General features: G+C 35.0%; 1 protein-coding gene across 3 annotated transcripts in view; it reads right to left on the bottom strand.

Moving 5' to 3' along the window:
• The window catches only part of LOC117409910 (RNA-binding motif, single-stranded-interacting protein 1-like), a 54,743-nt gene that overhangs the window by 10,698 nt on the left and 19,588 nt on the right, over window positions 1-24,457 (bottom strand). For 2 of the 3 annotated variants that reach the window (XM_034016219.3, XM_034016236.3), the window contains exons 2-4: window positions 15,810-15,988; window positions 8,125-8,183; window positions 5,222-5,313 (exon numbers count right to left, since the gene is read on the bottom strand). In XM_034016219.3, coding sequence (XP_033872110.1) covers window positions 5,222-5,313; window positions 8,125-8,183; window positions 15,810-15,988 — 330 coding nt within the window. Of the gene's footprint in view, window positions 1-5,221; window positions 5,314-8,124; window positions 8,184-15,809; window positions 15,989-21,504; window positions 21,849-24,457 lie in introns of those variants that run through there. The other variant, XM_034016244.3, reaches the window with a different exon arrangement.

The following is a 24,457-nucleotide window of genomic DNA, read 5'->3' as shown; positions in this document are numbered from 1 at the left end:
TCACAGGGTGTCAACTTCAACAACATTACTGGGGAGTTGGTTCCAGACCCTCACAATTCTCTGTGTAAAAAAGTGTCTCCTATTTTCTGTTCTGAATGCCCAGTTATCTAATCTCCATTTGTGACCCCTGGTCCTTGTTTCTTTTTTCAGGTCGAAAAAGTCCCCTGGGTCGACATTGTCTATACCTTTTAGAATTTTGAATGCTTGAATCAGATCACCGCATAGTCTTCTTTGTTCAAGACTGAATAGATTCAATTCTTTTAGCCTGTCTGCATACGACAACCCGGGATAATTCTGGTCGCTCTTCTTTGCACTCTTTCTAGAGCAGCAATATCCTTTTTGTAACAAGGTAACCAGAACTGAACACAATATTCTAGATGAGGTCTTACTAATGCATTGTAAAGTTTTAACATAACTTCCCTTGATTTAAATTCAACACTTTTCACAATATATCCGAACATCTTGTTTGCCTTTTTTATAGCTTGTCCATAACGTTGCAGAATAACGTTATGGACAAATACTGTGGAAAGACTTTTACTAAAAATATATATTTCATTGATCATACTTAGACCTGATAGATTCAAGTTATAATACACCGGAAAATATTTCTCTTTCTAAGCATTTTTGCTTTCCTAGAATATTTGAATAAATCACTTGATCTGCATACAAAAACCCCATAACTTTCATCTTTGATTGATAGTTTCCAAATTGATCGACAGTCAAGGACAGTTATACTTAGAATTGTACTAAAGGGTTAAATATTGCCAACATTGTATCTCCAATTACATTTTAGACTAATAAATGCATCAATATGAATAATGATTAACTGCATTTTGTATGTAGCCCGTGGCCTATTCTCCCATACATCAGCTGATTTCTCTGCTCTGTATTTTAATAGACTCAGCAGAAACAGAAGACATGGAAATAGGTCCTCTGACAACATCAAGCTCACATTAATATCCATTAGAGCAGTGTTCATAACAGTAAAGGAAAGACTGCATTACAGGAGCAATACAGTATGCGAACAAGAACATCTAGATTTATCTTTAAGGTAACTAAATTGTAAGTAGCAAATGATCAGGAACAAAAACCAAACTTTGAAAAAAAAAAAAAAAAAAAAAGGAATAGATGTATACAATTTCAGAGGCTTTGTAATGAACAGCTTTTCAAAGTTCACAGATTTTGGCAAGCTTAGCAGTCATCAAGAACTGGAGCAGTACACATTCAGGCCCAAAGGGAAAGCCTGCGAGTAATCTTTCCAGAGTGACTTTAACTTAAGAAAACACATACTTAACAAATTCTGAATGGCACTGTGTTGTGACCACAATAATATATGTTTTCTAATATTATAACAACCTTCACTTGCATGAAGAAGGAAAAACATTGAGTGAAATAGCTTGCATCATGACTTGATTTTCAAGGTGTGGTATCCGAAGCATAACAAGTACAGAGAAACATCATCTGTAACTGACAAACCCAGGACTGGAAGACCCAAAAAGCTGTCTAACAAGTTTGAGCAATACTTGAAGATAATAAATATCCTTAAGGAATAGAAAGAAGACAAGCGTTGAATTGACAACAAAACTGGCAGAAGGCACAGGTGTCGTTGTCCATCCATCAACAGTCCAAAGCACCTTTGACCATTGTTCCATAGTCCAATTTCTGTGTTCTTGTGCATATTTTAGCCTTTTAGTCTTGTTCCCCTTTCTTAACAGAGGTACTCTTACTGCAACACATGCTTTAAGTCCTGATTTCAAGAGTGACCTTCGTACTGTTGATTTGATGGACAACGACACCTGTGCCTTCTACCAGGCAGTATTGTTTGATCCTGTATTAGAGACACACCACACTGTGTATCAGACAGTGTTGTGTGATGCGCCGCTGTTACGGATTCTGACCCCTGTCAGTGAGATGAGGTTAAAAACCACTCCTGCAGATGAGCCTCGCTCTTTTGTGTTGTGGTTAAGAAACTCACTTGCGCAGTCGCCAGGCAACGCCCAGCATTCACCCTGTAACCCTTGCATCCTTAGAGATCTTTACATTTAACATATAAAAGGTATCTTGATGGAAGGCCTTTGAGAAGGTTTTGTTTTTGAAAAATAATTAAATAAAATAAAATTATGCAACCATTTTAATGTACGTTATACCTACAATTTGAGAATGTTAATGCATTAGTAGTATTTACTTTAGATGAACTTCAGCTAATATATGATATTATTGAAAAAGCAGTTGAAAAGCACCCAGGAGTAAAACGGTTTCAGTAAATCTCATAATTTACACTTACAGAAAATGTGTGGGGAATTAATACTCTCTTTAAATAACAAAGTTCTGACCAGAGGCCCGACATGGTGTAAGGCTCTTAGCTGTCATCTGAAAGAAATGAACAAAAAAAAACAACTCCCTGTGCGTGTGGAACAGCTCCTAAAATGCAGGAAAGAAATTTGGCAGAAAGATACCGTGCAAGACATCTGTTTTTGTAGTGAATGGGGTCACCAGCTAAACAGTCAGTCATTAAACAGCATGTGACTGGGGACTGTTCACAGAATGTAAGATCCTCTGATACAGAAGGGATTTAATGGCTGTCTTTTCTTACAGGACACACTACTCCCAGATTGAGCCCTATATTTGAACTGTGCATTGATGCTTTAAAAAGTGAAATTCAAAACTGTCAAATTTCCTTGTGCTTTTAAAATGTTTTTAAACAATTAAAAAAAATAAAACACGTTTGCTCATTTCTTAAACACAATTGTCTAAGTTTGAGAGGGGGACTGGGGACTGAAATATTCTTACAAAATAATTTATATACAATAGTTATTGTATATAAACAAAGATTGTTTTCCACTCCTTTTAGCGTTTTTCTTACTAACAGAAGTACATTTCACAATGGGAAAGAACCCTATTCAGCTGTCACAAGAACCTTCCAGTCTTTTTCTTCTTTGTTTAAATAACATGATTTTTATTTCTTTTTTAAAATAGTTTTGTTAACAGTTAATTATCACAGCAAGAAATTCAAATTTAAATGAGAATGCTATTCAATGATCAACATCATGTATCAACTTTATCATTTAGATCATAGTCTATATATGTAAATTGTCAAAATATTCTGAAAGGCCATAATCTTATTTAAACATTTGTGCCATATTATGCTGTTCAGACTTTTAAGTAATTAAATTTAAATATTCCTGTTTAGGTTTATTGCCCCGATTAGCTGGGTTTACTGCTCTAGTTGCCATAACAACCTCCAATTATTTACTTCATTTTCTTCTGTTCCAGAATGTAAACCAGCTTATTCCCAGCCATTACAGTAGTGGTTCTCTTTGAAGCGTAACAACGCGAAATTGACTGAAACAACACTTCTCAGATGTGTTTACCTCATCAAGGACACAGTGACACAATAAAGCTACTATGTTTTACATATGCAATTAGGCACTGTTTTTACAACAACACGTTTGATTTTTAATAGAAACTTTCACATCAAACATTTAAAACAAAATAGTAGTATCAAATAATTAAAAGATTAGTAAGATTTAAAAATGTTACATAGTATATAGGACATGGTAAGTCAAAGATACAATAAAGTAATTCCTTGTACGACTGACCTGAAAAAGTGACATAGACTTAGAACAGGCCAAGGTTATAGAACCTCCATTTCAACATGAGTGACAAATATGGGTTTCAGAGCACGTTTGCATCAGACTGAATCTTTCTAGAACACAACTTTCATTTTCTAAGAGTTAATAACCTTAAACCTCAATAGAAACATTCTGTGCCAGAATCTCAGAGGACCAAAATGGTTCGATACCCTGCCTCCCACTTGTTAAATTGCTTACAGGTTCAACTTTGTAATGCAAGTCAGTTTTACTTCTCTGGTGGAATCAATTATGGTTTCTACTTGAGCAGGCACTGCTTGAGACCTGCACTCTACAGTTTGGACAGCTATTGAAATGACTGTACTGCCTGATAAAGAACTAAAGAATTTATGAACATACACTTCTTATTGTAAAATGCTAAATAGAGTAGCATTTCCAACAGATCTGTAAATAAAAATTAGACAAATGTTTCGAAATAGACAAACATTTTGTTTGTCAATTGTAAGAATGCTAGAATAATTATACTGGAATAGTATTAGGAAAGATACTGAGAAATACTTCTCATTAGAAAATGTGTACATATTATATTATATTATATTATACATAGGGCTTCTGTTTTTCGGGTTTTATTAATTGTATTTTTCTGTGCGTATTTTTAGCTATTTTCGAGTTTTATGTACATGTTTTTTTTTTTTTTTCCCGGGGCTTTCGTTTTTGATATACTGTATGAAATTAGTGTTTTCGGTTACTTTCCAAAATGCTTGAGCGTTTTTGTTTTTTTCTGTCAAAATATGTATAATTAGTAACTTGACAGTACTTGCACACTTAAATTGTACCTTCTTTCCTTTGCTGTCTTCCACAACGAAATCCCTATGGTCACGGGCACATTCTTCTGGGGGTTTTTGTGTGTAAGCATTTTTGTACATTTCGCCACAATTCTGTTTTAAATCCTCTGTATCTTAACTGTAATACAGTTTGAAATCTCGCAAACAAGCCTCCATCTTGATTGTAATCTCGTTTTAAATCTTGCAAGCGGAGTCTCCAATAGAAATGTAGGAATGTGCTGTCATTCAGTAGTTGGGGCGGGTTTAAAGTATTCAGAACGAATCAATGATAGATAAGGCGGGACATTGCCCAGCAGCACTGGGAAATGTATTTATTATTTTCATTTTTTAATGGAAAAAGGGTAAAGTCATCGTGAATTGAGTAACCATTTCCGGTGTTTTCTGGTGTTTATTGGCTATCCATCGATTAAATTTTTTTTTTGTATCTGGGGTGTTTTATCAGTTAAAACTGAAAATCAGAAGCCCTAAGTATACATTATCCAACTTTATAACTAAATGCAACATTCTTACAGACTGCAACATATTTTGTTGTCAACACCTGGCCATTCAGAATTTTCATGGTGTGGGTATCAAATGAAATAAATGTTTTAGAACTGATACTTTCCATCTTTTGGTGTAATTGTGTCATTTAACTGACACACTATTCCTTCTTCCTTGTTATACTGCAATGCAGATATATTTATTATAATAATCTAAAACTTTCCTTGCACATTCTGCATTACCAGATGGGTTCTCTTTTACTTGGATCAGAATTTAAAGTGACATCCAAATATATATTTTTTTTACCTTTGCCATCTGGGCCTGGACACCAGTTGCCTTCAACGCAGAAACAGCCTTCTGAGCAGCAGCTGGACTGTCAAAATCCACAAAACCATAACCTGAAAAAAATACATAGATTTTTTGAAAAGCTACACTGCTGTGGGATCCAAAAATATCAAGATCTGGATAGGACACATTTTACTTTAACGAAATGCTTTAGATCACTATCGGACTACTGCAATCTGCATATTTAAAGCATGATCTGTAATAATATTGTGCTATTCATTTGCAAGTAATGATCATGCCTGGTATGTAGGAAGTAGAACACTGTACCTCACTAAGACAACTCTGCAAAGAAATTAGCAGTCTTATAAAAACAAATAGCAACAAAAATACTGTAAGGAAAAAATTTAATCATTATTTGGGTTCTTTTGTCAATCAATATTTATGTCATATTTTGGTAAACCCTGTTGTTTTCATGGTGTATTGCAATTACATCCAAACCAGCTCCACATTAAAGAGGATGTTCTGCATTTTACCTCCACTTTTTCCAATGTGTTTCTGTGCACTGAGAAAATGCACAATGTGCAGTTTCTCCAGTTTCACTGGTCCCGTGGTATCCCCGGGCTCAGTCCAAAGCATTGTTCAACACTGCCATGTTTCTACCTGTGCAATGCCCAAAACGTATGCAGTACAATTGAACCCACTAAACTGCTGCATTTATTTTCGTTAACATTTTAAAATGTTGTGACTAGATTTTCAGTTAATTTACTCACTTTATTTAAAAATATTTTATTTGTATTTCAATTAAAATGGTAACATTTTTGTTTTTTTATTCAAGAAACACATGTCTGTACCTTTGCCATGGCCTGTGTTGTCAGTATCCTTATGAGATATTTTTCATTATAATCATAGGTCATAAATCAGCTGGGGAAATTGACTGAGAACATTTCTCAACTTTTAAACAGGAACATTTGCCAGGAGGGAGGGTATTTGTCTTGTGAGCATCACACTGTACCCGGATTATTCTCCCTCCTGCTGCGCTGCTTGTTTTCTGTTCCCAAAACTGCGCCATCCATTTTAATCAGAGAGCATTAGCCTTGCTGCATGACCAGTCCTCTTTCTCCTGGTGAACACTGTATACAAGTTGAGAGAAATGTTCCTGATTTTTTTTTGCAGCTGACGCAAGACGTGCGAATAAAAATATCAAAGCAATCAGGATTATGTTGAAAAATATATTGCTGCGATAAGCCCCTGAAGGGGATGGGTGGGTTTGTTCATGAGTGCAATAAACAAGTACAGTGCATGGAAAAGAAAACAGATGAATTTGGGCATTACTTTACTTATGTATTGTTGTGCCCCTGCTTAACAGTTCAACAGAATCTGCAACAGTCTGATTCATCCAATCATTATGTTTTTGGGCATGAATGAATTCAAGTTTCCAAAATGAGATCAGTTTTTAAAAATAAATATATAAATAATAAATAAATAAATAAATAAATATAGCTTTAAATACGGTAAATACAGTTTAAATACAGTTATTTAACAAGATATCTTTCAATAATATAAAAATCTTAAACTTCAGAGCCAAACAGGAAACTGATACCAACTGTTTTTCACATACAGGCAAGGGCTGAGACAAACTAAAGGGGGCAAACAAGCTTGGTATACAAGACGATTGCTGCGAATTTAAAATGCAATCAAAGAGACTTACTACTGAACTAATTCAGTGAAACTAAGGCAGCCAATTGATAGAACATGTAATCCTTTCAGATGTGCATTACTCAGAGCTGCTCTGGCCTTCTTAGGCAAGGACAAAGCTCTTTTCTAATTTCATTCATACTGCACATGCTGCCCACAGTGCCAGCCAGTACTGTGTGTGTCAGCTTTACTCTAGTCAAAGTGGCAGTCTTGGCATTCTGCTCAGCATGGGCCACATGCCAGTCACGCAAACCTTCAAAGTTCTGCTTTGGAGGTGCAAGATCCAGCTGTCAATGTCAGGAGGCTACTTCCAGTACATTCCTGCTTCACTATGAAACGAATAGAACGGGAACTAAAAATAATAGCACTTGTTTCTCTTAAGGCAGTGTGGTTGGTCAATTGGTTCAGACAACTTGATTTGTCTGACATCATGTCTGCTCGATTTGTTGCAGCCAAAACCTTGAAAGTTAGGTTACTGGCAAATTAGAGAAACCACAATAATATCTGAAAATAGTACATATAAAACATCAAACAATAAAACATTTCTGGATGAAGCACACCTCTATTACAAAAACCACTACACCAATTATAGGCACCTTCTCATGCAGTGTCTCAGAAAGAACAAGGATTGGATTATCTCACCCCTTGAGGGCTGTCCCTCCAGGGATGGGTGGGACAGTATGGGAGAGCTGCTGCTGTCCATGCTAGAAAAAGTGGACCTCATACTCCAGTGCCAATTGTTTCTCCAAGACCTCCCACAGACTGACACAATCATTAGTATGTGGCAGAAAGCTTTTTATATTCAATATGCAGAATGCTCACATAACTGCTCAGTCTCAGAAGCAATATAAGGCTAACATACAGTCAGGTCAGAGAGAAGCCAGATTGCGCAACCATGACTATTCAGTGTAAATTGACAAGAACTGTACAACCTTCCAAGAAATCAAAAGGCCCTGTGCCAAAAGCAGAGAAACATCTGCCAAGACATAGCGGTCAAGAAGAGGCTAAACGGAGCTGGTTAAGTCCACTGAAACTGAGAATCGTCCAAAATCGATCACCCAGCACATGACCAAACCATCCTGTATCTTGCAGCACAGTATTTAGAAATAAATACACTGTCTTCCTGATCGGCAGTACAGTTATTGGAAAAAACAAACAAACAAACAAACAAAAAAAACCAGACAATTTGTAATTTAAAACAAAGATCCATATACTGTAATAGACAATACCTTTGCATTTGTTTGTTGTCTTATCCAGGATTGCCTTTGTTGATACAATTTTGCCATACCTGAGAAAGAAGAAAGAAAGAATTATAATTTCATGCAGACAGACTGGAGTGACTGAGCCAACTCATACCTGTCTACGCCCCAAAATTATACTACAGGTTTTAGATAAGAACCCGAATCAATGCCAAGAATTTATGGCACTGCCCCAAATTATTTCTGAGCACCACAAATGAAATTTGCTCTTGCACTGTGATACCCTCGTTGAATGTCTAATGTAGGTTTTACATTTTCTATAGAAGAAAGCATGTTTTTATCTTCAGTTTTAAGAAGTGATGAGGTCAGAAGTATATGTTCCAGGGCTGATGCAATATTTTGAGAAAATATGAATGAATAAATAGAGAAATGAGCCTGCTGGCATACTTTTTCTGCAGCTGGTTGTTGTTCTGCTGCTAGAAGTCCTAGAACCACCATACTCTCCCAACTGTATACCCACCACAGGTGATATACAATGGTACAGTATCACTATACATGTTTACCATTTTAAACTGCTCAGTTCACCCTATTCTGCATCTTTATGTGGTAACCACATCTAATGTGCTTGATAAATCTCTGAAAACTAGCTACATTTTCCAATTAAATGACCTGAACAGACTAACAGACGGCATAGTCAATTTAGCAATTTTATGAGTCTGACAGACTTAAATATCATGTAAAAAGCCGCCAGAGGCTGGCTGTCTCAACCAAAGTTAATGGGGCATGCAATTTAATTCATGAGACTGCTCAAGAAATTAAACTGCATGAGATAAGTAGGTCTCCTCTGTGTCCCTGAGATATATTATAAATGTTATAGAGGCCTCTCTAGTGCATCCCATGTGTAGGTAGCTAATACAATGGATGCTGACTAGAATAGAAAATGACCAATTAGGAATAATTTCACACAAACTTATATGACATTGTGGCTTTCCTGTAACATCAACATTGTAAAAGAAGAATCTGAATAATATATGCTATTTGGTTTCTGTAAGGTATAAAAATACAAAAATATAAAATATACCCTTCAATCTCTTAAGAATTGCAACAAAACTTGATCAAAATAATTGTATTTTATTTAAACATGCTCTGAAGACAGATTTCACATTGTCAGGACTGAAAACGCATGACGTACGCCAAAACACATGAATATTCCCAAAATTAACATCATTTGCTTAAGACTTTTTGGTAGCCGTGGTCTGTGATCCACATTAAATCACATTTTAGTGGCCTATAAAATGTTTTTTTTTAAAAAAAATAATAATGCTAATATTCTTAATAAACACTGCTGCATCCATTTCAGTGATTATATGTATATATATATATATATATATATATATATATATATATATATATATATATATATATATAAAACCTGCAAGATACACTTTAAGGTTCTTTGGAACTGTACATTTTAGTATGCAAACTGCCATACACTAATGCTATAAAAAGTACATTCAAAACACCTATGCATTTCTTTTTTTTTTTTTGAAGAGTAATAAAAATATTATTTTGTAACAAGTGTGAGCTCATTTAATATTACCATAGTAACGTTCTTTAATAAAAACATTTGTAATAGGTTTTGCAGGAATAAAGGTATTCAGATTTTTCAATTTTAAGTGGAGCACAGCACTAATGCAGCCTTTATCTAGTATTGGTTCAGGTTAGCAAATCCACTAAGCATTGACTCTAAACGCTAATAGAGGTAATGTATACGATCCTGCTGAGAATAGTTGATAGCTAATACCAGTAGTCAGAATTAAAAATAATTATTTTATACATTCCTATTATCTTTGTTTCTTAAATAAGATCTGCCAGGGCATAGTTTGGTCACAATGACAAGACTATATTATTTCCCTGTATATTGTAAATATAACTTGAACATACTGCTGACCTCCAAGAAATGTATGGTGGGAACTGATCAGGTGGCAATCCACAACACTAATGCCAAGAAAAGGCTCTTTGAATTTTAAACAGCATTGCTGTCCAAACGTTCTCATTTTATTATTTTATAATAGCATTATTACAGTCATAAACGGCCTACGTTTTCCAAATAAACATAGGGACAGGACAACTGCGTGAACACGTTTCCTGAACAATACTGTTTTTGCTCCCCCCACCAACACCTACAGCACACTGCTGCAATAGATTTGTTCATTTTTTTTTTTTTTTTTTTTTAATAGAATTGTGCTTAGTTTTAGCTGCTTGTGAACCTAGAGTCTTGTGATTTCATACTCAAAATGAGCTACACCAGGAAACTGCAGCATTTTTGTTACCCATGTATTGCCTTTGTAAGTTCTGTATCTGCCCATTTGTTTATTTACAAATATAAAGATCAGAAACTGTGTCCCCAAACAGGATCCATATCCTGAATCGACCTTTCAAGTGCTGTCATGTTGAACGGAGTGAAAACTAGAACTATAAACTATATATTTGGTAAACCAGAGTTTACAACAAAAGCTACGAATACAAAACAATTCCTATATTGTAATTGTTTTAATGTATTTGTACCCAATTTACAGTAGTGGATTATGACTGGACTAATAGGCCCCTTTCAAATACTATGCATGCATCACATTCCACTCCACGAAGCGAGGCTAGGAGGGATAAAAAGTAAACATAGATGGCATGCCTTGATGAAGAATTGCAGACAAGCAAAAAATATGTCTTGACTACATTTCATGCTGCGTGTTCAGTGCCAGGCTGCACCAACGGTGGTTACAAAAATCCTTTTATTATCTTTGTGTACCATTTTAACAAGTGCTATTGTGAGACTGACATTTTTTGATATACTGTATGTGTAAAATGTAAGGGAAATTCCTATAGTAAGAAGTAACTGAAGGTGTGTACACTAAGGTTCACTGTTGATTTTTCAAAAATACAATTTAAGAGAAAGCTATTAACTGTAGTCAAGCTAAATTGTTTTTACTTTATCGCTGCAATGAGCCTTTGATGATGTTGCACATAAAAAAATACATCAAATTCAAGCCCAAGTTTTATATTTACATTCGACGGGGTAAAAGCTGGAATGAGCTGGACCCAGAACGGCTTTAGAATTTATTAGATTGCATTTAAAAACAGCTGAGAAAGTTACACACACTTGAGAAGGCTATTTTGGGAATGAAAACCGATTAATTATTAATTAAGAACATAAGAAAGTTTACAAACGAGAGACTGTTTGGTTGTTAGTAGCTTATTGATCCCAGAATCTCATCAAGCAGCTTCTTGAAGGATCCCAGGGTGTCAGCTTCAACAACATTACTGGGGAGTTGGTTCCAGATTCCCACGATTCTCTTTGTAAAAAAGTGCCTCCTATTTTCTGTTCTGAATGCCCCTTTATCTAATCTCCATTTGTGACCACTGGTCCTTGTTTCTTTTTTCAGGTTGAAAATGTCCCCTGGGCTAACACTGTCAATACCTTTTAGAATTTTGAATGCTTGAATCAGATCACCGCATAGTCTTCTTTGTTCAAGACTGAATACATTCAGTTCTTTAAGCCTGTCTGAATATGACATGTCTTTTAAGCCCGGAATAATTCTGGTTGCTCTTCTTTGCACTCTTTCTAGAGCAGCAATATCCTTTTTGTAGCGAGGTGACCAGAACTGAACACAATATTCTAGATGAGGTCTTACTAATGCATTGTAAAGTTTTAACATAACTTCCCTTGATTTAAATTCAACACTTTTCACAATATATCCAAGCATCTTGTTGGCCTTTTTTTTTTACAGCTTCCCCACATTGTCTAGATGAAGACATTTCTGAGTCAACATAAACTCCTATGTCTTTTTCATAGATTCCTTCTTCAATTTCAGTATTGAAAGTTGCAGATATGCAGGAACAACTTGGAAAATGTGCGATTCCCAGGATCCTGCGCTGAAATTCAAGCCCTGAGATATATATGGTAGCTTACAGTAAAAGTATTAGCCAGTGTTGAAATTATATTAAGATTGAATTAATTTTCTGATGTTGTCAGCCTGACTAGTGCAGCCAGACTCAGATCCGATGTCATTCCTCCATGTGCTACATCTTGTCCTTAGAGAAGCAATGGGTGAACAATGCTTTCCAGTTTCACTTCCCTTTTCTTTTCAAACCTTATCAGATTACTGCTGCTAATCAGGGCTCTTGTTACTATCTGCTACATGGTTATTGATTTCTGTAGACACCATTAAAGGATATTCTGACCTTCACTACAAATAACCCAGACAATGGAATTCAATTATAGTACACTACAGACAAAAAAAGCATTCAGGGCACAGCTTTAAAAACAATATTTTCCAAAAACACTTTGAAAACTGTGATCTACTTTTCCCCTGCCAAGTGTCTGCATGCTCCAATGCATTCTTGCTGGGCACCATGTTAATTAAACACACACATTAAAAGCAACTATAACCACCTGCAGTATCCAAAGACCTGTATTTAATTAGAAATGTCATGGGACAAAAGTTGAATATCTTTGACCCAACATCTGTACCTGAGAATGTACCTGTACTTTATGATCCAGGATAACTGCTGAAGCGGTGTGCTCATTAAGAATGGATACCAAAGCGGGATTTATGCAAGAGTCGTCATTTGACAAGTTGGCAGTAGCTAGATCACAGAGGTGGAAATCAATTACCACCAAATGTGAAAACACACATTCACAATACAACAAGTTAATTTGACTTTAGTTCAGAAAACTATTAACCCAACCGACAATATGTCCAGCATTCAAGCCTAGACAGATTTACAGTATCCAAAGACAAGAAAACCTTTACTTTCCTTTATCTTTTATCTATATATTACTTTTCAAAGTATTTAACCTGGATAAATCCATGAAGACATTCAACACGAGAAAGAGGATGTGTCCAATGAACGTCACAGTGTATCCAGATCATGCTCCCTCCTGCAAAAATGCTGCTGTTTGTTTGTTCCCACAATAGCCAGTCATCTGAGCATCAGCTTTGTTTGCTAAGTGTCTGACCTGTGACAAGATGGTGCAAGTGCATGGGAGCACCCAGCTGAACATCATTTTACAGCAGTATCACTCTGGCTTCATGTAGCAATAAACGTCATGTTTGAGGCTAAGGAAAAAGTTGCCTAATACCATACAGTCTGTTGTGGTGGTGGTTTTTTTTTATGAGATGAACTTCAGTCGGGAACCATGTCGGGACCACCAGAATGCATCTCACTCCTTTGTCATTTAGTCATGTTCAAAAAAAATAAAAAATAAAAAATTTAATAAATGCAGATTGAGCCCCTTTATCTGTTTTATGTGTATTTTATATGTTTTAAAGCAGATGAGATGTGAGATTATGAAAAAAAAGATAAATTGCATGAAGAGTATACAAACGACATGCTATACATGAGGATATCTGTTCCAAACATTTTGATAGGTAAATCGGTTTGCTTCATTTTAAAAAATCATTTGTGTATGTAACTGCTGAAAGGAATCGATTTCCTGTGCATGTAAATGACAGCTGAGCTTCCCACTGCCCTGAAGTCACAGCTCTGGGCAGAATCTACTCTCACATCAGATTAACAAAGTTAAATCACAGCGGACTGTGTCACACAGTTACAAAGTTTAACCTTTTCAGTATACATGACCCCCTTTACATTTTTGGTCTTCCAATATGCTAGTGACACTGAATATTCAACATTTAAAGGAAAAACTTTAAGGAGAAGCAAAATTACATTCTAACCCTTTTGGTTGTAAAATGCTTAAACCAAGATTTTTAAAAACAGTATTATATTTACTGTGGCACTGAAAAGATTAAAGCATAGCTGTTTCTTCTTCTGTGAAACGTCCATAATCCATTATTTATTTATTTATTTCATTGAATTCATTTTTCCTCAAGGACACACCTGCAGATAGCAATGTGAGATATTGTACCTTACTGTAGTATTGGTGGTAGAAGAAGCAGCTCCATTGCCTTGAGATTTTTTTATTTTTGCAGCAGAGTAATTTAAATGTATAGTGAACAAAATTCCTAGAGCCACTCCTTTGTTGCTGGTGACCGTATAGGTGAGTTTACAGTACACCATACCTATTTGGTTTCATTCCACAGTTGATTAATAATTCAAAGCTATCACATTCTGTGAGGATATGTACAATATAGATAAGTAAAACGTTTATAAAAACACTACACCATATCCCTTTAGAAACAAAAGAAGTTAAAATAACAGCACTGTAAAGTACCCAAGAAGTCTCTGTTTCTGTTCCATGAGTAAAATACAAATAAGGAGCTAATCTACTGTTATCTCAGTTTACACTTACCAGCCAAGCTGGAATGCTGTAGGTGAAAAGTGCGAATTTGTTATCAGCTAGTTTGTCTGTTTATTCTAACTTCATTCATAGTGGAGGACTAGAGTGGCTATTTCTTGGCAAAAGGTTTGATTTCACTATATTCTTTTGATTCAAACAACTATGGCTACTGTCAGGAACTTGCTTGGAAGACATGAGCAACCTTAATACAATGTAGAAGGCGTTGTGACTAAGAGTTAAACCTGTTTTGCACTATTGTTATAAAGGAACAGACAAATGCTTCTTTATATTACTCAACTCTGTCAGCTACACTACCAAATGAAGGACAGCCCCTGCCACACCAGTGTTTAAGCCATACTTAATCTGTTACACATATGGCACTTGAATCAGCAAAGTCAGGAGTTAACCACATAGCTTATTTGGCCACACAATCGGATTAAGCCAGTGCAACCTTTAGAACACTACCCAAAGCAGCTAAAAAAAAGAAAATTTAAAAAAGCAAGATATCAGGTGATTTGCATGAGTATTTCCTTTTTTTTTTTTTTTTTTTTTTAGAAATTAATATTAAAAAACATGAACTGCATGCATTTTAAATGACTTTCCCTTTCTATGAAGAATGTTGACTAGCATTGTAAAAAAAGGTTGTGCAAGCACATTTAGGTCATGATACAGCATTTAGAGTCAGACCAGGCTACTAAAGGCTATTTAGTTGCCATTACATTTCCAAATCAATTAGCTCTTTCTTGCTGATTTAAATCCCTGATGGATAGTAAACCCAATACTATGGTCAAAAGATGAAGACAGCTCACTCTTCAAGGCACAGTACAGAATAAATTTGTATCACTCTGTGGTGCGGTATTTAAAAATAAATGTGTTCACCAGAATAAGACTGTTGTGATGCAGTCCAATATCTTACCACACACTACATTAAAACTAACTACAATATTTAATATCAATACAATATTGATTGGATGTTTGCATGCAAGGGATCAAATGTGCTGCAAAGTCATCCTAATTATGCATGGAATTTCAGGATTTCAAAGTCACCTTAGTCATCTTAGAACTGTAGACTGGTGTACAGTAACACAAGTTCAAGAGCAGAATAGCTCGGCATCCATTTCATAAATAGATACCTACACTCGATACCAGCCCTAGAACTGTCCGCCCCAATTCCATTCACAGCTTTAGTTTGCCCTTGCTGCCATCAGCACATCATTTGTCATTTTAAACGTAAATAAAGTTTGTGTTTTTCTCCCATATAGAAAAGTATGCATTTCTTTCTTGTCTAATATCACAGTATAAACTGATTAATTTGTTTTACATGTGTTTGTCATTGAATGTATTTATTTAAACTAGCTGTCCTATTGTTTTTATTCTACCCTTCCCAGTTAGGTTTTGGAATCCCCAAAACACTTACGGCTGGCAGAGTTTGACGAGATCGTGGTCAGTGGTGGCTGGTGGCAGTCCTCGGATGTAGAGGTTAGTTTTGCTTAGCTGGTCCCATCCTGCATTGCTGCTGCTACTGCTGTGGTTGGCACTGCTGTTAGTACTGGGGCTGGGGGGAGCCATTGGGTGTTGGTTTAGAGCAAATGGTTGCTGTTAAAGAGAAAAAACAATGTGTTACATTTTCCACACAACTAACTACAAGCAGACCGGGGGTCAATGATAATTATAGTTATGTAACTCGTAATGAATCGGAATTGTAGTTAAACCTGGGCACACCTGCATAATTGTACTTATACCATATAGGCCTAATTGCAGTTGAATTACACACCTTTCCAAGCTTAATCATTTGCATTTATTTGTTGTGTTTTACATTGAGCGATCGTTATTCTTGTATTTTCAACCACTTTTAGTGACCCATGCGTTTGAAAAAGAACCTATACAGCATTTCCTCCATGTTAGACTGCATATGATATATGTGTACAGCTCTTACGAATTTAAAAACTGCTGTCTCATACACTCTTTGTATGTAGGTCCTGCTCCAGTGAAGGCATATTGCTACAAAAGAACGCTACATGTAAAGATTAGTATGCAACTTCCCATAAAACTGGTAGAAATTCAATGCAGGCCACTTTACCTGTTTTTGACTGAAATCTCTAGTATAAAAATCATCAAGATGCAGTAATAAACTCAAAGTTTGTTCTTTGCAAGATAAGGAATTGTATGGTTAGGATTGTATTATGTTACTGCAATAGATTTATAAGTAAAGTTTTAACATAATTAAACGTTAGAAACCCGCAATGCATGATGTGCATCCTGCACTGTAAGCAATTTTCAAATAGAGAAATGCTAAATATCCAATTATTTTGTCAGCTACAGTAATACACTAAATCCATTAAGCCTACATGCCAAAACTAAAAGCAACGCATAGTACAGCCCACAACGGTCTATCATTACCTTCCTCTTACTTATTCATAAAAATAAAAGAAAGTGATTACTACTTAGCGTCCCAGGTGTTTTTAGGCAGGAAAAGATACTGTAACTGGATGTTTTACCATTATAAAGGTGAGATTCCTTCAAAGCCTATACAGGCCAATGTTAATGTTCTAAATTAGGGCAATATGTTGTGTGTACTGTAGTGTCATAAGAGACCAATTGCAATTACAAAAACTCAGGAATTGCTATTTAAAAAAAAAAAATAATAATTTGTCAATTTTTTGTTCTGCCTCGCCATTAATGAATCCTGTCTGTTTGACATTATAATAGGTGCTTTTCAGCCATCATGTTTTACCTGTAGAAACTTTCTGAAAAGTACTTAGACCTGTCATGTTTGTTACATTTGAATGTCAAGTCAATTTGTGTTATCTGGGCATATAAACCTTTTTCACATTAACCCTTTAAGGCCCGGGGTCGTGTTAACACGATCATACTGAAGTGGGCTTCTAGGGCCGCTATCGTGTAAACACAATAAAAAAATAACTTTGTTTTGATGACTTACAGGGCCACCGTACTTTGCAGTACAGGCTTGAAACACATATTATTGCATAGGGGAGGGACTGACATTCACTTAGTGTTTAAAGGGCAGACAGTTTACAGCAACCAGGCAGAGACAAAAGCAGAAACAAAATATCACAGGAACTTGTGTTGCGAATAAAAATGGGGAAACACTCTAAATCTGATATATATATATATATATATATATATATATATATATACACACACAACATTTATAAATATCAAAACACAAGTGGATATAACAGATACTATTACATTTACTAATAAATGTATCAGGTATGTTTTTCCTTATTACTGATAATGGAATGAATAACTTAATTTATTTATAAATATTTCTTTTGAGAAAAAAAATCGAGAGTAGTGTCCATTATTGCTTATATTAAAGACCCTGAGAATAAATGTGTATTATGTCATTGCAATAACTCAGGTCTTGTAATATGCCCAAACATCAATATTTTTCAATAAAACTTTCAGGAAGTATTGTAAGATCCCTCTGGTCATAGAATAACATGTATCTCTAAGCAGAATACATAACAAAAAATACTTAACTTTAAAAAAATAAGCATGATATATATATATATATATATATATATATATATATATATATAAATAAATTCCAATTTTTTTTTATAGGAACAGGTCAAATACAGCCAAAAAATGCCTGTTCCTGGGGGAGCATCCCACTGAAAAATGTTTGGGTCCTGAAAAGGTTAAGTATGTTTTTATGTATTCCTTACCAACTATTTAAAACTGAATGACAGAAGCCACAAGAAAGGCATTTTCTTTGGGCCATTAAAACTGCAAATTAAAGTTTCTACTTTATTCTTTTTCACAATGCTCTAAAACAGATCTGAACTATTTAATCTTGCATTTCCACTTATTGCTGAATTTATTTTAAAGCAGCAAAAATCAGATTAAATTCTACTGTGTATTATTGTGCAATATCCAGGAAAGCTGCTTCCTGTTATTACCATAAATATTTATTATAAAGGTTATCACCATCTATCACAGTGGCAATATGCCTTCCTCGCTAGATTTAATTTAGGAACGGCTATGGTACTAAACTTTGATAATCTAAATTCTTTAAAATACAAAAAAGTTAACTAAGAGCACAGCTGGCTATATACTATTGCAATTTAGATTTTCAAGCAGTACAGATAAATGATGGATTGAAATTGATGAAATTAACAGTTTTACATTTTCAGACCACAGAGCCTCCGGTCAGTACAGAAATGTTTTTCCTGCAAGAGGTCGTCCAAAATGGCATACACAGACATGACTGGATTAAGCAGACTAGGAGGATTGACCTTTCTCAACTCCAGGAAATACAATACACTTACTTTGGCCCAGATCAATCAATTTGGTTTAGAACTTTTATGAGCTCATATCTTGAGTAATAAAGCCCCACACTTACATTTTCACAACATATCAAAAATTCCAGAATTCACTTGGCTGATCATTTTATCCCAGAAACTGTTACATTTATATTTACATAAAACATGTAAGTAATTTAAATTTCCAAAGGAAAGTAAAATGCACATGTTTCTACAACTAGTGTTTATATTCTGAAATAGACAGGCATTGCTCCTGTTCAGCCTGTGGACAGTTTTTAAGGTGAAAGCAAAAATATTTCAATTTGTTCCATGCAAAGCTTACATTCTCCAACAAATACCTCATTTAAAAAATACTGCCCCGAATCTACTGCAAGTTCTAAATGTATGCGATTTATTGTCAAAGCAGTCATAAATATAGTTTTGGTACGTTGGTTTATAAATTACTCAATAGATTTCAGTTTTTATTGTTCGATGAGATGGATGCCATGAATATTGTTCATGACATAACTCAATAACATGTATAATAATAATAAAACAGGGCCCTACATTAGCAACTACACTATGAAACATTGAAACATTTCTCTTTCATGATTATTATTATTATTATTATTATTATTATGTATTTCTTAGCAGACGCCCTTATCCAGGGCGACTTACAATTGTTACACGATATCACATTGTACATTATTTCACATTATACAGATATTACATTATTTTACATACAATTACCCATTAATACAGTTGGGTGTTTACTGGAGCAATCTAGGTAAAGAACCTTGCTCAAGGGTACAACAGCAGTGTCCCCTACTGGGGATTGAACCCACAACCCTCCGGTCAAGAGTCCAGAGCCCTAACCACTACTCCACGAGCTTGTAATCGTCATTAGCAGCAATGTTAGTAAGGATTGTTGAACATATATTTGGTTAATATTTTACCATGAATGACACAACAGAACAACTAATTGTCTATTGTTATAAAAGGTCAAACAAACCACTATGCTAAATTCCTCACTAGCAGGCCTAGTTTACTGTACCAGTCCAGTGTTTATCTGACAGGATATTCATTTCAAATTCCAATAACACAAAGTTAAGAAAACAAGTGTTTGCATTTTTTAAAAAAGTTTACATAAAAGTTAAATGTACGGCTGATAGAAAATCTGTTTCATTTGACAGGAATTGTAAACAAAGTGTAAAATAAAACGCTTGCTTGGGTATTATTTATATTTAACTAAATTGTTTTCTCCTTGTTAAATTTAGGCACAAAATGTAGACTGCAGCATTCTGAAAACAGAACAAACACACTGTATCTGTTTTAGATATTATGACTTCATTTGTTAAACCTGCATATTGGATCACTTCATAACAACTCATATGAATCATTTAACTATGCCATTGGTGGACACAATCCTCTGTAAGAAGTGTTTCACTAGCAGAGTAGCTTATGGCTAAATGTGGACAAAGGAAACCTCCGAGGCAAATGCTAGTAGCGCCCTAGGTTTTGTGTCCTTTTGTACCCACACATTGACGGCTTACAAAGCCCTTTGAGGGGTTGAAAGCCTGTTTGTTTTCTTGGTACTGTTAGCCTATTCAACCCTGAAAGTCAGGGTGTAAATCTAAAAAGCAGAGCATCTTATCAGCCTGCTCCAGACCAACAGAGGCAGTCATATCCGCACACAAAACACAGTCTTCCAGAAAAAGGCCTCGCCCTCACAGCATTTTCTCATTACACTGCAAACACCCTATGGTGCTGAGACACCAAACCAATGAATATGTAGAGCCCTGAGGTGTTTCACATTGTGAAATCCTTTTAGCTGGTGGAAAAATAAATGTCTGTATCCAAACTTGGGGGATACAGTATAGCCTGTCATCTGTAACAGCAAGATGTTAATTTATGACTGAATTAAAACTATACACCTATATCGAGATAATCACTTGTGTTTAATTTGTAAGACAAAAAAAAAACTAAAAAAAAGAAGTACAAAATGAAATGATTAAAAGAAAAGTTTTAAAGAATACTGGTGTAAAATTATGACTTGCCACTTTACAATTTAAATATGAAATTAAAAAATGGGATATTAAATCCGCATAGCTCAGGATAAATTAAGTCTAATTTAGAAACTCATCAGACTTTGTGGGCGATGTTTTCTGGGATTTCCTGACCATGTTATACGGTATTTTACGTTTAGTGACCTGTCGTTTTATAGCCACTTCATACTGTACAGTCCTCTCCCCCGAAAAGCTTCCTAAAGCCCAATCATTCTGTGCTTTGAGAAACAGCAAGCAGTTACAGTTATCTCAATAATTCTGTTTTTCAAATAACCTTGTGCAGCCTAAACATTAAATGGATATACATTGAAGACCTATGCATTGTACCGCACACTAATGCTTTGTGAATACAACACAGGTATAACTTGGTATCGTCAACTTGCACAATTAACAACCAACATAAATACATAGTCCAGAATTTACCTCCACTGGGACCAAATTAAGATGAATACAGTACCGGTAAATCAAAAACAGACTTCTAAATCGTCTTCAAAATTTATGTCGTGCGAGGTTATACGTAATTTACATGACTTAGTGTACATTACTGTAATACGAATACTGTAGTGGGATCAAGTGTCTCTAGCAGATACAAAATAAATAAAAAAATAAAAACACTGATGCCAGCGTTTCAAGCGCCAGTTCAATGTGGGTCCAACACAACAGTACAGTGCAGTACGCTATATGGTTAAAAAAAAAAAAAACATGGCCATAAAATCACTAACCCCGGCCTTTAAATTACATTTATGTACATATACATGAAATATATAATTCCCACCTGCTTGCGATATGTCGTCCTTAAAGGGTTGACTGTATTTGCAAAGATCATTCCTATAATTTTCAGTTGTCCCCGATACGCAGATGTAATATTTTTTTTGTATGCAAAAAAGCTTGGCTTGGCAGAAAAGTGTGACTCGTAGCCTACTCTATTCCAGATAGAGTTGAAGGTTATTACACGGGCCCAGTAATCCGTTGTGTTGTTGTTACTTCTTGTTGCCACTTTAAACGCACTGTGCCAATCCCTGTGACAATACAACCCTGATTCAATTCCAATTTTGAATCACCAACCAGTTTATTTAACCGAGTTCATTGATCTGCGTTTAGTTCCCTGCAGCAAGTAATCCCACCTACTGCGGGAGAAACCATTTAGTGTTTAAAGGCAGGGGAGGACAACAATTTGAAAATAAATGTACAATAAAAAATGTCTTCCTACACCATTTAAAATAAACCTTTATTATATGTACTACATATTTAAGAATGTAAAAGGTACCATACTAATTAAAAGACACGAATATTCCTGAAGTTGGCGTTTTGTCAAATTGTTTTGCCCTTGAACGTAAATAGTTTATCTGACATGCATACCAAACATTCCATAAAGCAACCATCAGCTCTTCCTGTGATGTTTAAAGTACAACACAAGCCACCGGCGACGTTAGTTAAAAAGGAACATTACGAGTTACAAGGTTTCCCATAGAAGTAGAATAAATTGATTATTTTAATTTGTCACTGAAAAAATCATTTTGAGAAGTACCTTTTGTTATTCTAATACATTGTTACACAGTAAATAGGGTGTTGTAAACAAATTGTATTATTTTGAATTGTTGTAAGGTCCTATGGCAGTCTTAGTTTTGATGATTTAACTGAGCTGTGTATGTATGTTTCTATCTTTGTATTATTTTGAGGTTTAACATTGTGAAAACCATTTAGCAAGGGTAATATCAGCAAAACACATTTTACAACAGAATAGGTATTAAATGTTATTTATTTTCTCAATTTATAATATACAATATCGGGCTGACATTTGTAACCATTATCTTCCTTATTGTCTTCCTTATTGAAGCCGCTGGTCTTTTCCTGGATTATGAACAGTAATTATCACTGTAAGTTTCATTCATTTAAAAAATAAATACATAAATACAAATTCTATTCATACTGTATAAAGAATATCAATGGTATGTTCAGTTTCTTGTCTATTTATATATAAATATATAAATTAATATGTATTGTGTGGAGTAGTGGTTAGGGCTCTGGACTCTTGACTGGAGGGGCGTGGGTTCAATCCCAGGTGGGGGACACTGCTGCTGTACCCTTGAGTAAGGTACTTTACCTAGATTGCTCCAGTAAAAACCCAACTGTATAAATGGGTAATTGTATGTAAAAAAATAATGTGTAATAAAAAAATAAATTATGTAAATGTATGTAAAAAAAAATAATGTGATATCTTGTAACAATTGTAAGTCGCCCTGGATAAGGGCATCTGTTAAGAAATAAACAAAAGGTTGTTTTCTTTTTTTTTTTTTTTTTTTTTTTTTTAATTACTGGGCTTTCTCCTGAAGTGTGTGTGTGTGTGTGTGTGTGTGTGTGTGTGTTAATTTATTTATGCACATGCTCTTTCCCCCCCAAAAAATAATGTATAATCCACATTATCATCTTGATGTAATCAATTAACTACAAACATCCCAGAAAAGTAATGAAAACAAAATGAGTGAAAATAAAACACTCCAATTGCATTGTAAATAGATTCCAAAGGCAAAATAAAAACATTTAAAAAACAATTAAATATAAAGTTAGACATAAAAGACATAAAAAAACTTAAAATACAAAGCAGTACCTGTAGTTAAACACCATTCTTCAGCTGCCACAACAGGACTGAAGCAATTATAGCTCCAGAAAACGACATTCCTTACCAAGATTAATGAGCATGCTGTAATGTCTCTGCCTTGTGAAATCAAATCTGTATTTTCCAGCCAGGCAAAATACTTTAATACTCCCATACTTAAGCACCCATAGGGCTGTTTCAAAATAATATGCAGCTACAACCATGAAGTCTTAATAAAACTATGCTTACAGCACAAGAGGCAGGGAGACATCCAATACATAGAGGAAATCTAATTACTGACAACGGAAAATAGGACAGGATGAAGTACAGTATTACAGGTTTTGAAATTAACTACATGCAATGAAAAGTAAATTGATGGCAAATTATGATATTGAGATTATTATGCAGTAACTGGGTGGGTAGCTATTGCTCCAGTTAAATGAGTGGACTGTAATATAATTCAGTTGTGTCCTGCCACAGCAATTGTAAAAGAGCATGGTGGGAGTTTATTGAGCCAACACAATTCAAGTGAAAATAATGAGGCCTGGGACTAATCCAAACTGTAATGGTTACAATCCTTTCAAAGGTAACAATTCACTACATCCAGGAATCCGCAATATCAGTGTTTAGAGCTTTTAACAAAACCAACCAAAATGATTCTGTTGTTTTTACACAGTAGTTTTGGTACTAAGAAGGAAAGGTAACTGTATTCTTTAACCATACTTTTTTTGACTGCAAGTAAGATTCTTAAAAGCATTCTCCCCTTTCCAGTATAAAAACCCTAAAGTACCAGTAATATTTTCAGATCTCAGTTTATTTTAAACATGGTTCTAGGTAGTTATTGCTAGCAGCTGCTACAGTCATCCAAAGCTATCGCATTTTCACTTTTACTTGAACAGATAAAAAAAAACCCTGCAGTGTTTATTTTTTTATTTTTTAAAGCTTTGACACATATTGAACACCTGACCCTTTTGCACCCCTTTTAGGCATGGTTTACATGTTTTCTAGCACCTTTTTTAAGACAAGATAATAGGCGTAGCAGCCTAGGTAGGAAATCAATGAGATCGTAGTATGTAATTGTGCACATTTTTACTTGAAGGCAGGGGACATTTGGAAACGATAAAAAGTTAAA

Source organism: Acipenser ruthenus, chromosome 10 (assembly GCF_902713425.1).
Source record: "Acipenser ruthenus chromosome 10, fAciRut3.2 maternal haplotype, whole genome shotgun sequence".
Lineage (NCBI taxonomy): Eukaryota > Metazoa > Chordata > Actinopteri > Acipenseriformes > Acipenseridae > Acipenser > Acipenser ruthenus.
Note: the sequence above shows the minus strand (reverse complement) of the source record. Positions and strands in the feature narration are given on the sequence as shown.